At 44.4% G+C, this 18,322-nt stretch overlaps 1 protein-coding gene across 7 annotated transcripts in view; it reads left to right on the forward strand.

Annotated features, from left to right (window-relative positions):
• The window catches only part of LOC102463166 (disintegrin and metalloproteinase domain-containing protein 21-like), a 135,521-nt gene that overhangs the window by 31,040 nt on the left and 86,159 nt on the right, over positions 1-18,322 (forward strand). For all 7 annotated transcript variants that reach the window (XR_003090199.2, XR_012900817.1, XM_075919610.1 and 4 more), the window contains 3 exons: positions 6,807-6,884; positions 12,918-12,989; positions 15,607-15,776. Coding sequence is in view for 5 of the 7 variants with exons in the window: in XM_075919610.1 (XP_075775725.1) it covers positions 6,807-6,884; positions 12,918-12,989; positions 15,607-15,776 (320 nt within the window). In the remaining 2 variants the exon portion in view is untranslated. The remainder of the gene's footprint in view (positions 1-6,806; positions 6,885-12,917; positions 12,990-15,606; positions 15,777-18,322) is intronic.

Raw genomic sequence — 18,322 nt, forward strand, 5'->3', positions numbered from 1 at the left:
TCAAGCCAAGACTTAAAAACCTCTATGGATGGAGATCCCACCACCTCCCTAGGTAACCCATTCTAGTACTTCACCACCCTCCTAGGGAAATAATTTTTCTTAATATCCAACCTAAACCTCCCACACTGTAACTTGAGCCATTGTTACGTGTTCTGCCATCACTACTGAGAACAGCCTTACTCCAGCCTCTTTGGAACCTCCCTTCAGGAAGTTGAAGGCTGTTATCAAATCCCCCCTCACTCTTCCCTTCTGCAGACTAAACAAACCCAAACCCCTCATCCTCTCCTCATAGATCATGTGCTCCAGTCCCCTAATCATTTTGGTTGCCCTCCACTGGACCCTCTCCAATGCATCCACATCCTTTCTATAGTGGGGGGCCCAGAACCAGGGACAGTACTCCAGATGTGGCCTCAACAGAGCTGAATAAAGGGGAATAATTACTTCTCTAGATCTGCTGGCAATGCTCCTCCTAATGCAACCTAATATGCCATTAGCCTTCTTGGCTACAAGCGTACATAGCTGACATATCCAGCTTGTCATCCACTGTAATTCCCAGGTCCTTTTCTGCTGAACTGCTACTTAGCCAGTCAGTCCCCAGCCTGTAACAATTCTTGGGATTCTTCCATTCCAAGTGCAGGACTCTACACTTATCCTTGTTGAACCTTATCAGATTTCTTTTGGCTCAATCCTCTAATCTGTCCAGGTCACTCTGGACCCTTTCCCTGCCCTCCAGAGTATCTACCACTCTCCTAGCTTAGTGTGATCCGCAAACTTGGTGAGGGTGCAATCCATCCCCTCATCTAGGTCATTAATAAAGATGTTGAACAAAACCAGCCCTAGAACCAATTCTTGGGGCACTCCACTAGAAACTGACCGCCAACCTGACATCGAGCTGTTAATCACTACCCATTGGGCCCGACAGTCTAGCCAGCTTTCTATCCATCTTACAGTCCATTTATCCAATCCATACTTCCTTAACTTGGTGGCAAGAATACTGTAGAAGTCCTTATCAAAAGCTTTTCTAAAGTCAAGGTATATCACATCCACTGACTTTCCCATATCCACAGAACCAGTTGTCTCATCATAGAAGCTGATCAGATTGGTCAGGCATGACTTGTCCCGGTGAATACTTGAAGATCCCCAGGTCTTTTTCTGCCAAACTGCTGCTTAGCCAGTCGGTCCCTATCCTGTAACAGTGCTTACTTGGTATGCTTCAGTCCCAAGTGTAGGACTCTGCACTTGTCCTTGTTGAACCTCAGTAGATTTCTTTTGGCTCAATCCTCCCATTTGTCTAGGTCACTCTGAATCCTGTTCCTACCCTCCGATGTATCTACCTCTCCCCCATCTTAGTGTGATCCACAAACTTCCTGAGAGTGCAATCCATCTCCTCATCCAGATCATTAATAAAGATGTTGAACAAAACCAGCCCTAGAAACGACCTTTTGGGCACTCCACTTGAAACCAACCGCCTACCAGACTTCAAGGCCTTGATCACTACCCATTGAGTCCTACAATCTAGCTAGCTTTCTGTCTACACTACAGTCCATTTATCCAATCCATGCTTTCTTAACTTTCTGGCAAGAATACTGTAGAAGTCCTTATCAAAAGCTTTTCTAAAGTCAAGGTATATCACATCCACCAACTTGAGTCAACAGTGCAACACTTGCAAAAAACACAAACGTAATTCTGGGATGCATTAACAGTAGTGTTGTGAGCAAGACACGAGAAGTCATACTTCCGCTCTACTCTGCGCTGATTAAGCCTCAATTGGAATATCGTGTTCGCTTCTGGGCACCACATTTCAAGAAAGATGGAGAAATTGGAGGAGGTCCAGAGAAGAGCAACAAAAATTATTAAAAGTTTAGAAAATAGGAATTATGAGGGAAAACTGAAAGAACTGGGCTTGTTTAGTTTAGAAATGAGAAGACTGAGAGGAGACATGTCAGCAGTTTTCAAGTATCTAAAAGGGTGTCACAAGGAGGAGTGAGAAAAATTGTTCTTCTTGGCCTCTGGGGACAGAACAAGAAGCAATGGGATGAAACTGCAGCAAGGGAGCTTTAGGCTGGACATTAAGAAATACTTCCGGGAGAAATACTTCAGGGTGGTTAAACACTGGAATAAATTGCCTGGGGAAGTTGTGGAATTTCCATCACCGGTGATATTTAAGAGTAGGTTAGATAGACATCTGTCAGGGATGATCTAGACGGTGCTTGGTCCTGCTATTAGGGCATGGGACTGGACTTGATGACTTCTCAAGGTTATTTCCAGTTATAGTATTCTATGATTCCCCATGTCCACAGAGCCAGTTACCTCTTCATAAAAGGCAGTCAGACTGGTCAGGCTTGACTGCTCTTGGTGAATCCATATTGACTATTCCTGATCTTTTTCCTTTCTTCCAAGTGCTTCAAAATGGATTCCTTGGGTATCCCCTCTATGATTTTTCCAGGGACTGAGGTGAGGCTGACCAGTCTGTAGTTCCCTGGATTGTCCTTTTATTTAAGGATGGGCACTACATTGTCTTTTTCCAGTCATCCAGGACCTCCCCCGATCTCCATGAGTTATCAATGATAATGGCCAATGGATCTACAATGACATCCGCCAACTCCCCCAGCACCTTCAGATGCATTAAATCCAGCCCCATGGATTTGTGTATGTCTAATAGTTCTTAACCTGTTCTTTCCCCACAAAGGGTGGCCCACCTCTTTCCCATACTCTTGTTGCCTAATGTAGTAGTCTGGGAGCAGAACTATTCTTGAAGACAGAGCCAATAAAAGCATTCAGTACTTCAGCTTTTTCCCATAACATCTGTCACTGGGTTACCTCTCTCATTCAGTAAGGGTCCCACAACTTCCCTGATCACCCTCTTATTGCTAACATGCCCGTAGAAACCTTTCTTTTTGTCCCTCACATCCCTTGCTATCTGCAATTCCAATTGAGCTTTGGCCTTCCTGATTACACCCCTACATGCTCAAGCAATATATTTATACTCCTCCCTAGTCACCTATCCAAGTTTCCACTTTTTGTGTTTAAGCTCATCAAGGATTTCATTGCTAAGCCAAGCTAGTCACCTACCATATTTGCCTTTTTTACTGTGCATCAGGATGGTTTATTCCTGTGCTTTCAATAAGGCATCTTTAAAATACTACGATCTCTCTCCTGGATTCCTTTCCTTTTCATGCATCTGACGAAGTGGGTCTTTGCCCACGAAAACTTATGCTCCAATAAATCTATTAGTCTATAAGATGCCACAGGACTCCTCGTCGCTTTTCATGTTAGTGTCCAATAGGATCCTGCCCATCAGTTTCCTGAAGGAGTCAGTCTGCTTTTTTGAATTCCAGAGTATGTATTTTGCTGTTCTCCTTTCTTCCTTTGGTCAGGACCCTGAAATTGACCATTTCTTGATCACTGCTTCCCAGGTTGCCACCCAGATCTACTTCCCCTACTAATTCCTCCCAGTTTGTGAGCAGCAGATCAAGCTGTGCATGGCCCTTGGTCGGTTCTTTTAGCACTTGTACCAGGACATTATCCCCTACAGTCTCCAAAATGTCCTGTATTGTCTATGTACTACTGTATTGGTCTCCCAACAGATGTCAGGCTGATTAAAGTCCTGCATGAGAACCAGAGCATGTGATCTGGAAGCTTCTGTTAGTTGTTTGAAGAAAGTATCATCTACTTCATCCACCTGATCTGATGGTCTATAGTAGACACCAACCACAACATCACCTCTATTGCTCCTGCCTCTAAGCTTAACCCAAAGACTCTCTCAATAGGCTTTTCTCCTATATACTGAAACTGTAAGCAATCATACTGCTCCCTTCTGTATAGTGCAAGTCCTCCACCTTTTCTCCCCTGCCTGTCTTCCTGAATAGTTTATACCCTTCCATGACAGTGTTCCAATCATGTGAATCATCCCACCAAATTTCCATTATTCCAATCAAATCATAGTTCTTTCACTATGCCAAGACTTCTAATTCTTCCTGCTTGTTTTCCAGGCTTTTTGCATTCATGTACAGACACATTAGAAAACTAGCTGATTGCACTACATTCTCCATACAAAGCAGGGGTCCTCCTTTGTTGCACTTTCCTCCTTGTATTTCTTCCCGTTATCCCACTTCCCAACTTACCTCAGGGCTTAGTTCTCCATCCCTCCATGAATCAAGTTTAAAGCCCTCCTCACTAGGTTTGCAAGCCTATCTGTGAAGCTGCTCTTCCCTCTCAGTTAGGTGGATCACATCTCTTCCTAGAAATCCTTGTGCCCAGAACAGCATCACATGGTCAAAGAAACCAAAGCCCTTACTCTGACACTATCTGCGCAACCATGCATTTACTTTCAAGATTTGACCATCCCTACCAGGATCTTTTTCCCTCAACATGGAGGATGAACTAGAACATGACTTATACCTCAAACCCCTTCATCCTTCTTCCCAGCACTACATAATCTGCGGTGACCCACTCAAGGTCATTCTTGGCAGTATCATTAGTTCCTACATGGAGAAGTAGGAAGGGTCCAAAGGTTTGATCAGTCTCGGAAGGCTCTTGGTTACATTCTGAATTCTATCTCTAGATAAGCAGCAGACTTCTCAAGACTCTGTTCCTCTTAGGAGGGAGTTCCTTACAACCACCACCCATCTCCTTCTCTTGAGTGGTGGTGGTCCTGGAACTCCTTTCCCTAGGACTATGCATCCCATGCCTTCTGGTCAATGGGGTCTCCTTCTGATCCCTTCCTTCAGAGGTCTCTGCCAAAGCAATTCTCTATCATAGTACCTGTGCAGAGAGCCTGAAAGCGGTTACTTACCTCTATCAGAATTGGGGATACCTGATTTGTCTGTCTTCTCAAGGAGGTCACATGTTGCCAACTTTCTTCCATGTTCTGTACTGCCCTAACTTGTTCTTCAGGATCCTGTGCCTGCAGTATCAAATGCTGACTCCTATTCAGAAAATCTTAATTTTCTCTAATACATCATAGGGTTGATTCTTGGGCCTCTAGCCCTTTATCCTTCTCTTCTAATATAGAGATCAGCTTGCACTTGGTATAGATGAAATCATTTCTATCTTTTGGGAAGAAGACGAACATTGCACATGCTGTGAAAGTCACAACAGCTGATCTTTCATTATCTATTCTGCCTTCCTTCTGAGACTCTTATTCAGATATTGTTTTTATTGCCCCCTGAAGGGGAGAAGTGTGAGAGAGAGAGAAAGAAAAGAACAAAAACCAAGAAAAAGACCAACCTCTTTGGGGCTTCCCCGAGGCAAACTCTCCTATTGTCTGATGCCTTGTTCGCTGCTCATGCAGTTCACTCTGCCTTTTTATAAGGCTGCTGGGTCCAAGCTGAAGACCTATCTCAAAGCCCAGCCTCCAATCCAATCAGCCCCTCAAAGCTCACCTGGAACAAAGCATTCCCAATTCACACTTTTCAAATGGTCCACAGACCCTGCAACTAGTACCAATCAAACAAGTGGTCATGCTGCTGCTGGCCACTAAGTCTTACACCCCAGATGAACCAACTAGCTATACAGATTGCTGTGTGAGTCAACTGTCATATTTACTCTGCCTGTTGGGCCACACAACCTTGAGAGACAGGGTGGCTATATTGCCTCTTACCTCAAGGTCATGCTACCCCAAGACAAGGGCTGATTGTATAGCTAGAGGGAAATAGTTACCCTTTTCCTTCCCCAAGAAGAGACTAGGTGTGCTTGCCCATGACAAGCCACATATTTCCTGAAGAGTGGCACCCAGAACAGGACACAGTACCCTTGTTGAGGCATAATCAGCTTGGAGTACAGTGAAATAATTACTTCTCCGGTCTTGCTTACAACACTTCTAATACATCCCAGAATTATGTTTTCTTTTTTGCAATAGTGTTACTCTATTGTTGCTTACTCAGCTTGTGACCAATTATAACTTCCAGGTCCATTTCTGTAGTACTCATTCCCCATTTTATATGGGTACGTCTAGACTACAGGCTTTTGTCGACAGAGGCTTTGTCGACAGATAATGTCGACAAAGAGTGTCTAGACTACATCCAGTTCTGTTGACAAAGCAAGCCACTTTGTCGACAGGAGAGAGTAGACACAAAGGACAGTGCAGATACAATAACACCTCCTGTTGACAGAACTCTGTCGACCAAAAGGCGTTAATCCTTGTAGAATGAGGTTTACTGCTGAGTTCTGTCAATGTTATGTTGACAGAACTTGGCAGTAGTGTGGACACAGGTATGGTTGTGTCGACAGAAGTCCACTTTTGTCAACAAAACCCTGTAGTCTAGACACACCCTATGTGTGCAAATGGTGGTTCTTTTCTAAATGGAGTACTTTACATTTGTCCTTACTGAATTTCATCCTATTTCCTTCAGACCATTTGTCCAGTTTTCCAGATAATTTTGAATTTTAATTCTATTCTCCCAAATTCTTGCAACCCCTCCCAGATTGGTATCATCAGCAAATTTTATAAAGTTTCTCTCTATGACATGATCTAAACTGTGCATAACTGATAAATACTGTGTTGAAATGGTTTTCCCACCAGTTATGCATCACTTTATAGACACTCCATATAAGTAGCTTTTTTCTAGTTTGTTTATGAGAACGTCATGTGAAGCAGTATCAAAAGTCAAGATATACCACATCTACCACTTTCCCCCTCCACAAGGCTTATTACCCTGTCAAAGAATTATAATTCTGTAAGATTTTCCACTTGGGTGAGTGACATAATTACAGGAGGGTATGGTTCAGGATTGTATTTCTGTGATTCTGCATGCAGTTAAACACCTCAGTTTAAAAGTATGTAACACTGCTTTATGTGTCTCTAGGTCCAAAAAGAAGAACTGACCACTTGGTACACAACTGCCAGATACTTAGAGTGTTATTTTGTTGCAGACAAAGCAAAGGTAAGTAATCAGATGATAGCACTTTCCTAGTTGTATCAGATTATAAACTATTTTAGTAGTGATTTGTTTGCACTTAAATCTCCATGCAGTTAATATATATATACATAGAATACACACACATACACATACATTGAAGTTTGAAGTATGGATTAAGACGTGAATCATTCTCCTTAGTCATTTATTAGAAATACAGATATACCCTTCAGATGATGGAAGTTGGACATTTTTAAAATCAGCGGGTGCAAATAAGTTGTGTAGAATAGTTTTAAGACAGCTGGCTGAGGAATTTGCTGAATGAACCATTAACACTAATGTTAAAGAGTCTAGAACACTGGGGAAGTTACAGAAGACTGTAGGAAAGCTAGTGTTGTACCCCAGTACTTATAAGGGGTAAACAGAATGACCTAGTTAATTATAGACCTATCAGACAGATATCGATCCTGGGCAAGATAATGGACTGCCTTGTACAGGATTTGATTAATAAAGAGTTAGAAGAGGGTAATATAATTAATGCTTATTAACTTGGGTTTATAGAAAATAGATCCTGTCAAACCAAGCTAATACCATGTTTTCATTAAGGTTGATTGATGTAAGAAACTTCTGTAAGGCATGTTGCTTGATAACTGCACAACGTATTGATTAAAACACCAGAATGATATAAAAACATGGTGAGCATTAAAAGAATTAATGCCAGGTTAGTTTCTAAAATGTATTTGTAATGGGAAATCTTCATTGAGAGGGCATGTTTTTAGTGGGGTCTTGAGGGGATCAATTCTTGTCCCTCTGCTACTTCACATTTTTATCTATAATGTTGAATGGAATATAAAATCAGCACTGATGGAGTTTGCAGATGACACAAATAGGAGGAATGCCTAGTACCTAGTACATAATACAAGAACTAGGGGTCATCAAATGACATTAGTAGACAGCAGTTTTAAAATAAAAAAAAAGGAAGCATTTCTTCACACAACACACAGTCAATCTGTGGAACTTTTTGCCAGAGGATATTATAATGGTTCAAAAATGAATTTGATAAATTCATGGAGGATAGGTCCATCAATGGTTATTAGCCAAGACAAGCAGGAATGGTATCCCTACCCTCCATTTGTCAGAAGCAGGAAATGGGTTACAGGAAATAGATCACTTGATGATTCCCTGTTCTGTTCATTCCTTCTGGTGCACCTAGCATTGGCCACTGTTGGGTGACAGGATACTGAACTAGATGGACCATACTGGATGTTCTAATATAAATTTTGCTCAAATGTATAATTTTTAAATAATAAATAATGGATGATAAAAGGCTTGAAACTAAAATAGGGAATTATAGTAGCAAAATTGTGAGTGGGTCACTTACTCCTCTGCCCCCTCCCTGCACCAACAGGGAGAGAGGAATGTAGGCACACTAAGTGCTTTCCTCTCACTCCCTGACAGTGACCAAAGGGGAGCAGCAAGCAGCGTTAGTAAAAATGGGGAGGCTTCATTCCTTCCTAACGTCCCTAAAGGACATCCTGGCGAGGGGGGTCTTGGGGCTGGGTCAGTCCTGGACCAGATTAGGGTGTGCCTTCACCTGATGGCTGATTAGTGTGACAGCCTGCAGGAGAGCCCTGGGAGCCCAGCTGCTCCTACAGTAGGGCGCGTCAGCTGGCTCTTACCAGAGGGGTGCACGGGGCCCACCACTTTACTTTCACCTCTGGTTAAGTCCACTTTAAAAAATATATTGAAAAATGTTTGAGGGTTCAGAGAATACTTACAGGGAGGATTAAGTTGTTCCAGTCAAAGACTTAAGAAGCTCAATCTTGGTAGTTTACTGAACAAAAGGTTAAGTGGTGTTTTGATCGGCCTATAACATTGGGAGATAGTTTCTGATAGTACAGAATTCTCTAGTCTACTAGACAAAGATATAACAAGACCTAATGTCTGAAAATTAAAGCTAAATAAATTCAGGCTGGTGAATTTTAACAGTGAAGTTAATTACCCATTTGAACAACTTATAAAGAGACATGGTGATGGTTTCTAACTCAAGATTGGATGAGTTCATAAAAGACATATTCACTCCAAGCTGAACAAGAGTTTGAAAGGTGAAACTGTGGCCAAACGGGCTGCTATGATATTTGGATGCTTAAACAGGAATCTTCAGAAGGAGCAGATTTCTTTTGCCTCTATATTGGGTACTAGTGCAGTTATTGCTAATGGAATACTGTGTCTAATTCCCATGTCCATAATTCAAGAAGTATGTTTGATAAACTGGAGAGGATTCAGAGAACCGCCATGAAAATGATTAAAAGAGTAGAAAACATGCTGATAGACACATGAGGCTGAATCTATTTAGCTTTAACTAAAGGGTGCATCTACACTGCAACATTTTTCCAGAAAAACAATACTTGCGTCCGCACTGCTATAGCGTTCTTTCGACAGAAAGTCAAAAGAACAGAGGGTTTTTTCCAATGGTGGTAAACCTCTATGAGGAAGAAGCCTTTTTCCAAAAAAATGTATTTGGAAAAAGGTGTGTGTGGACGTGGAAGTGGGAGTTCTTTTGAAAGAAGTGGCCTCCAGGAAATAACACAGGTGCCCTGTTGGCGACTCCATCCAAACTAATCAGAATTCTATAGTTCCTGTCCCCTGCCAGCCCTTAAAGCTGCAGGCACGTGGGACAAACTTTGTGGCAGGAAGCTGGTCCTCAGAGTTGCACCTCACCATTTGGCTCCACCCACATTGTGAGCTATGGCCCAGTCGCAAGTCCCCTGAAGCCCTTCTGGCCCTCACAGGAGCACCATCAGGGCTCCCAGGACCCAGCCAGAGCACCAAACGTCATGTGGGATCTGCTTGCGCAGCAGGGTGAAAACATGTGTGCCACCATCTGAGAAATGATGGCACACCCAGCTCCTGTCTCTGCTCTTGCCCCCCTCCACTCCAGCCCCTCCACTGCAGCCCCCCCCCACTTTTTTCATGCCTCCTACTGAAGCCCCCTCGACTATGCCCATGCCCGCTCCCCCGCCATACTTGACCCATTTCACCCCCATGCCCCTCTTGTCCCAGGCCTCACCCACCGCTGAGGTCCCTGGACCCAAGGCAGCACTTCCAGCCACACCACTCCCAGCCATGAGCCCCCTCCTCCCTGTCCCCATCCAGGTTCTCAGCCCCCCTTCCCTCCCTCCCAGTTACTTTTATTATTAAAAAAATAATGAAGTTTTTGTGTTCAAATTAAAACTGGTGTGTTTATTGAAAGTACAGGGAAGGGGAGAAGGGAGGAGTTGTGGTGAGAGAGGCATGGGGGGGGGCAAGGCACGGGGGGCAAGACACAGGCCGCTAGTGGGGAGGCTCTGGGGAGACTTATTGTGGTTCTTTAGAGAAATTCTCCCTCAGGACTTCCCAGATGTGCACTCCCTCCTGATGGGCCTAGCAGATGGCAGCAGTCCGCAGCTGCTTGAAGGCCTTTCCCTCCCAGCCGGTCTCTGCCCTCCACCCTGGTAGGAAGGCCTCCCCCTACCTCTCCACGATGTTGTGGAGAACACAACACACCGAGACCACCTCGGGGATGTTGTGCTCCCTCACATCAAGGTGAGTCAGGAGACAACTGAACCATGCCTTCAGGTGCCTGAAGGCTCAGTTGGGCCCAGATGATGTGGGCATTCAATTGGTCCCTGTTGGGGTCCAGGTGGCCAGTGTAAGGCTTCATGAGCCATGGCATTAAGGGGTAGGCCACGTCCCCCATGATGTACAGTGGCATCTGCACATCCCCAACACGAAAGTCACACTGGGGGAAGAATGTGCCAGCCTCCAACTTCTGGTAGAGGCTGGAGTTTTGGAAAATGTAGGCGTCATGCACCCTGCCCGACTACACGACGAAAATGTCTGTAAGCTGTCCCTGGTGGTCAACCAGGACCTGCAGCACCATAGAGAAATAGCCCTTGCAATTTATGTATTGGACGGCTCAATGATGTGGTACGCGGATTGGAATGTGGGTTCCATCAATGGCCTCCCTGGACCTGAAGAACCGAAGGGCAGCAAATACTGAGACAATAGGGCCCAGGTCCCCCAGGCATATGACCCTGTGCAGCAGGATGGAGTTGATGGCCTTCATCATCTGCAGAAGGAGACAAAGAAACACATAAAACAGAAAATGAGAGGGAGTGCATCAGCCCTTGGGAGGTGCCCACTCCTCTTCTCTGTCCCCTCAAACACTCCAGGAGCCACCTCCTATGAGGCCACACCCCTCTCCAGCAGGGCTATGTGAGGGTGGGATGGCAGAAGCCCCTGGGCCTGGCGCTCCCCCCCACCCTACACCCCTTTTCCTAGGATCCCCCTTTCTAGGACTCCCCCCTCCCTCCCTGGAGGGACTGCTGCCTGAGAGTGCCTTACCTCCATGAGGAGGGCTCCAATGGTGGACTTTCCCATGCCAGACTGGTTGTCCACTGGTAGCTGTCTGGGGTGGCAAGCTTCCAGATAGTGATGGCAACCCACTTCTCCAGGGATATGGCAGGTCTCATCTGGGTGTACCGTTGATAGAAGGCTCCATAAAGGTAGCCTTCCACATCTGGAAGTTTTGGAGCTACTGCTGGTCATCCCACTGGTCCATAGCCAGCCAGTACCACCAGTCGGAACTGGTGTCCAGCCTCCAGAATCTTTTCTGTACCTTGGGGTGCGGTTGCAAGGTAATTATTCCCACATCCAAGCAGAGGGTCTCACTAATGAGCTTGGACTAGTGCCTGGATGAGCCATGAATACAGTCTGCACAAAGTGTTGCAGAAGCAACAGCATGTCAGTGTGGGGCCATTGCATGCCCAGAAGCAGCTTCGGCTCCATGGCTAGGAGTATGCTGTGGTGTCCTGAAGCAGAGCAGACAGAGCATGCAGTGCTAAAACGTTGGGCTACATCTACACTGGCCCTTTTCCAAAAGGGGTATGCTAATTTTAAACTTCAGAATAGGGAAATCCGCGGGGGATTCCTTCAAAGTAGGAATAAGAGATCCTCCGGAATAGGGCTTTATTCCGGAGGATCAGGCCAGTCTAGACGCTTTTTTCTGGCTTATCTACAAGCCGGAAAAAAGCGGCGGACATCTTTATTTAAATCCCGCGGGGATATTTAAATCCCCCGCGGATTTCCCTATTCTGAAGTTTAAAATTAGCATGCCCCTTTCGGAAAAGGTGCCAGTGTAGACGTAGCCTTGCTGTCTCTTGGAGAGTTAGGCAAGCAAGCAGCAAAAGCAGAGAAATGGCTGTCCAAAGGGGTCCCTTTAAACACGTGTCTCAGCTAGCCTTAGGCAACAGCACCTGGAAGCAATTGCAGAACTAATGACAAGCCTAAAGTGGTTCCAGGGGCCTTAAATGTGAGATAGCATACAATCAATGTGGATGCTATCTTTCAAAATAGCACAGCACTTTTTTGTTGTGCTTTTGCTATGTAGACAATCTCTTTCTAAATAAGTTTTTCTGGAAGATCTCTTCTGGAAAAGCTTATTCCAAAGGAAGCTTGCAGTCTAGACGTAGCCTAAGAGAAGGCTAAGGGATGACTGCATCACAAACCATGAGTACTTACATGGAAAACAAATATTTGACAATGAGCTCTTCCATCTAGATCAAAGGATGAAAATCCTGAGAAAATACATTCAGAGGAGCACAATCACAGAAATATAATAGTCCTGAAAATGGAAAAAGTAAATGAATGACAAAAATGAGAGAAGTGAAACAATATGTAGGCATATTTCTGTGAATCATGGTTAATTGGAATGATTTTTCATGGAACATCTGCTGCTGTTTAAAGACGTCACATAGAATTAATTCTCTGTTCAGAATGGAAACTGAAAGGTTACATCTAGACTACTTCTGTCTGTTGAAAGAAGATATGCAAATTTGGAGCTAACACCTCTTTTTAAGGAAGAAGGTTCTTTCAAAAAAGTGGGGGTTCTTTAAAAAAACATCTAAACTGTTTTCTTTTTTGAAAAAACCTCTTCTGATAACACGATCGGAAGAAGATATGCAAATTAGCTCCATAGTCTAGATGTAGCCAAAGATATTTTATTCTTTTTATTCCTAGTTTCTCCATGAAGATTCCAATGAAACTTTGCTAACACTGAAGATGGTTCAGTATCTCCATTTAACAAGTGAAGTGAGTTATTTATTCTTATTTATTTTGTGAACAGTTGTGACTCGTGTTATATCTACACTGAGGAATATGGGGATATAAAGTGCCCCCTTAGCCCCTGCAGAGCTGACCTGCACTGGCATCTTTGGTGCCGATTATGTCAAAATGATAGAATCATAGAATACTAGGACAGGAAGGGACCTCGAGAGATCATCGAGTCCAGTCCCCTGCCCTCATGGCAGGACCAAATACTGTCTAGACCATCCCTGATAGACATTTATCTAACCTACTCTTAAATAACTCCAGAGATGGAGATTCCACAACTTCCCTGGGCAATTTATTCCAGCGTTTGACTACCCTGACAGTTAGGAACTTTTTCCTAATGTCCAACCTAAACTTCCCTTGCTGCAGTTTAAGCCCATTGCTGCTGCTTCTATCCTCAGAGGCCAAGATGAACAAGTTTTCTCCCTACTCCTTATGACACCCTTTTAGATACCTGAAAACTGCTATCATATCCTCCCTCAATCTTCTCTTTTCTAAACTAAACAAACCCAATTCTTTCAGCCTTCCTTCATAGGTCATGTTCTCTAGACCTTTAATCATTCTTGTTGCTCTTCTCTGGACACTTTCTAATTTCTCCACATCCTTCTTGAAATGCAGTGCCCAGAACTGGACACAATACTCCAACTGAGGCCTAACTAGCACAGAGTAGAGTGGAAGAATGACTTCTCATGTCTTGCTCACAACACACCTGTTAATGCATCCCAGAATCATGTTTGGTTTTTTTGCAACAGCATCACGCTGCTGACTCATATTCAGCTTGTGGTCCACTATAACCCCTAAATCCCTTTCTGCCGTACTCCTTCCTAGACAGTCGCTTCCCATTCTGTATGTGTGAAACTGATTGTTCCTTCCTAAATGGAGCACTTTGCATTTGTCTTTATTAAACTTCATCCTGTTTACCTCAGACCATTTCTCCAATTTGTCCAGATCATTTTGAATTATGACCCTATCCTCCAGATTAGTCACAACCCCTCCCAGCTTGGTATAATCTACAAACTTAATAAGCGTACTTTCTATGCCAATATCTAAATCGTTGATGAAGATATTGAAGAGAGCCGGTCCCAAAACAGACCTCTGCGGAACCCAACTTGTTATACCTTTCCAGCAGGATTGTGAACCATTAATAACTACTCTCTGAGTACAGTTATCCAGCCTTTTTTCCCACTGAAAGAAGGGCCTATCGTAATTTGAGGAGGCATTCTGTATTTTGGAAGAAATGAAGCCAGATTTGTTTCCCATTAATATTCACATTCATACTCTGTTTAAAAGTTCTAACTGTTTCTCTATGAGGTCATTGGAAACTGGATGGCATGTGTATATTTAAATATGTTTTATGCCATTCCTGAGGATGCTTCACTTTAGGTGAGTCTACGTATCTGCACCTGAGATTGGAGATTCTTAGTAGCATTTGAGCAGCAGGTGGGCTCCCTCTATTTCATGCTGCCCTCTGGTGGCTAAAGGGCACTGTGCAGCCAAACCATTCTCAGTTCAAACAACAAATGGTCTGGTAACACACCCCACTTCTTCAGATGACCGGAGTTTTGAGTTTAGGATGTGCAGACCCAAAATAAATAGGAGAGAAGGGGGGAGGAAAAAAAGGAGGAGGGTGGGAGACAGGGAGCAGAGGGTATGGAAAATCAAAGAGTAAAACAGGAAAGTAGAGCTGGGAGTCAGTAAGTATCTGAAGATTGGGTAGTTAAAATGAAGCAGATAAGAATCAAAGTCAATAGATAGTATCCTTTCAAACATAGGAATCTACACAAAGAGCTGTTTGCACCTTCATTGAATATTAGGTCCCAGCCATCCTTTATCACGATTGAGTCCATTAGCATTTGGGACAAAAGCCTATTCTCACTTACAGACAACCTCCCACCCTGAAGCGAATTATTTCCAGTAACCATGCCACACAACCACATCATAAGAATCCAGGAACCCAGCCCTGCAACCAAACACGATGTCAACTCTACCCATAACTGGAGCCAACAACATAAGCTACCAAATCAAAAGGTAATTTGACTGCATATCCAGTAATTTGATCTATGCCATCAAATGCCAGCCGTGCCCCATATTTTGGACAAACTGGACTGTCTCTGTGGGAAAGAATCAATGGACACAAATCAGATATACATAAAGGGAACATACAGAAACCTGTTGGGAAACACTTTAATCTTCCTAATCACTGTTTAAAAGATCTTCAAGTGTCTGTCTTGTCACAAAACCAATTCTACTATCCAAATGCACAGAGAAGTATTGGAATTAGAATTCATCTGCAAATTGAATTCTCATGCTAATGGACTCAATCATGATGAAGGATGGTTGAGAGACAATCAACCTATAAAGTGCTACCAGACCATTTGTTGTTTTTTTCCTGTACAGACTAACTCGGCTATCCCCTGAATCTTCGTTCTCAGTTCTTTCTCCACTTTACTTGGCCTGAGATGGAGCCCTCAGCAGCATCTCCTTAGTTTCTTCATGTTTACCTTTTACCATAATAATAGCGTTATTATGGCCTTTATGTGAAGGATGATTGCTTGAAAGCATTACAAGTAGATGACTTTTCTAATATTTATGTTTTTAGATGTACCGTCCATTTGGCCTTTATGTTGTTCTGATTGGATTGGAGCTTTGGATAGAAAGGGATCTCATTACAATTACTGACCGTTTGGAGCAGGTTATTGGATTTTATAAAAACTATGTTCAGAATTTCCTTATGAATCGTGTACATTTCGACCACACACAACTAATAGCGTAAGATTCTTTTCATTTAATCTTTTAAATAGGGTAATGCTGTTCTTTGTACTTATAAATATCAATATTAAATTCAGATGTTGAAGATATTTGCAAGGTTTTGTTTGGAAACTAGAAAAAAGAACCCCCAAATGTATTTTTTATTCTCCTGCATAATCCAGCTAGCCAATGCAATATTAGATTTTCCCCTGGATTCTATAATCTAAAAGGCATGAGCAGATTGATAGTTTCCACCCACTTGGGGAAATCCTTAGTTTATTTATCCCCTATGTAACATCATAGAGGGCTTCCAGAGCTCCTTATACCCATTGTACAAATCATATGAGAAACACTACACAAATTCTAAATGTTTGACCTGTCCTGTTTCTTATTCAATTTGTTTTTGTGATTTGGGGGGCAGATTGTCTCAGGTTTCAGATATATGGTGCACTGCTTTATTCACTATTCAAGAACCAGGCTCCTAGGGTATGTCTACACTACAGCGCTAGTTCGAACTAACTTAGTTCGAATTAGTTAATTCGAACTAAGCTAGTTCGAACTAATGCATCTAGAACTAAAAACTAGTTCGAACTAGCGTTTTGCTAGTTCGAACTAGCAAGTCCACATTGAGTGGACTCTGAACAGGGCTTAAGGATGGCTGGAAGCAGTGCCGGCAGGGCATAAAAGGAGGACTTAGAGCATGGAGATGCTGTCTCAGGCTAGCCGAGGGCTGCGCTTAAAGGGTCCCGACCCCCACCCCGGACACACAGTTCTAAGGGGTGCCCCGCTTGCAAAGAAGTTCTGGCTTGGAGTGCCCTGAGTGCCCACACTGGGCACATCACACCACTCGGCCATCAGCCCGGCTGCACTTGCCGCAGGCTGCCATCTGGGGAGAGGGAGTAATTGGGGGGCTGCAGGAGAGCTTCCACCCCCAGAAGCCCGCAGAGCCAGCCCAGTCCTCCCCATCGGGGGCTCGTACCCCATTCCTCCCTCACCTCCTTCCACTTACCCTTCCTTAGCCCCCCTTCTTATTGATGTACAAAATAAAGATAACGTTTCTTCCAACATTGACTCTGTCTTTATTGAAAAAAAACTGGGGGAGACTGGGAAAAGGAGGTGGGAGAGGGGAAGAGAAAGGCTGGGAGAGGGGAGGGCAACTAACATGATCAGGGGTTGGGAACAGGTCCCAGATGAAGAGAGGCTACAGAGACTGGGACTGTTCAGCTTAGAAAAGAGGAGACGGAGGGGGGACAGGATAGAGGTCTCTAAAAGCAGGGGTTGGGTGGAGAGGGTGCATTCAGAAAAGTTCTTCCTGAGTTCCCATAAAGAAGGACTAGAGGACACCAAAGGAAAGGAATGGGTAGCAGGCTTCAAACTAGTAACAGAAAGTTGTTCTTCACAAAGCAAAGAGTCAACCTGTGGAACTCCTTGCTGCAGGAGGCTGTGAAGGCTAGAACTAGAACAGACTTTAAAGGGAAGTGAGATCAAGTCATGGAGGTTGGGTCCATGGAGTCCTATTAGCCAGAGGGTAGGAGTGGTGTCCCTGCCCAAAGTTTGTGGAAGGCTGGAGAGGGATGGCACGAGACAAATGGCTTGGTCATTGTCTTCGGTCCATCCCCTCCAGGGTCCCTAGGGTTGGCCGCTGTTGGCAGACAGGCTACTGGGCTAGATGGACCTTTGGTCTGACCCAGTACGGCCATTGTAAGCTCAGGGCTCAGGGTCGGGGGTCTCAGTGGACCCCCTTGATTTTCATGCACACCTGGTCCTGGGTGGCCAGGCTGGCAGCTCTCCTGCCCTAGACGGCCACTTTCCTGTGCCTAGTGCGGAGATCGTGGACGAGGTCCACGATGTCCGCACTAGCCCAGGAAGGTGCCCGCCTCTTGCGGTCCAGGGCAAACTCCCGGGAGCCGCCAGCCTGGTCCCGGCAAGAGGGGGTGGGCTGGGGGGCATCGGGTGGGTGGCTCTGTGCCGTGCCAGGTGCAGGGTCTGCTAGCTGGGTGCTGGCAGGCTTGCACCTGGCACGGGCACCGTAGCCAGCCCGTGCCCCTTTAAGGCGTCCGGGGCCGGGAGGGGGGCATAGAGTTTCCCTGGTGTTGGCCAGAGTGGCCACCAGGGAAACCTGGGGAGGGCTAGCCTCCCACTAGTTCGAACTAAAGGGCTACACAGCCCTTAGTTCGAACTAGCTAGTTCGAACTAGGCGTTAGTCCTCGTAAAATGAGGTTTACCTAGTTTGAACTAAGCGCTCCGCTAGTTCGATTCAAATTCGAACTAGCGGAGCGCTAGTGTAGCACCTATTAAAGTTAGTTCGAACTAACGTCCGTTAGTTCGAACTAACTTTGTAGTGTAGACATACCCTCAGTTTGCTAGGAGCTGTGCAAATATTAATAGATTATAAATCTAGATGTGACTGTTTGATCTTGCCTATCCTGAGTAACACAGATCAAAGGACTTGCCAGAATAAATTCCTGTTTGAACTAGAGCATATCTTTTAGAAAAACATCCAAACTTATTTTTAAAATTGTCAGTCATGAAGAATCTACTACAGTCTTTGGTACAATGTTCCATTG

Source organism: Pelodiscus sinensis, chromosome 1 (assembly GCF_049634645.1).
Source record: "Pelodiscus sinensis isolate JC-2024 chromosome 1, ASM4963464v1, whole genome shotgun sequence".
In the NCBI taxonomy this organism is placed as follows: Eukaryota; Metazoa; Chordata; order Testudines; family Trionychidae; genus Pelodiscus; species Pelodiscus sinensis.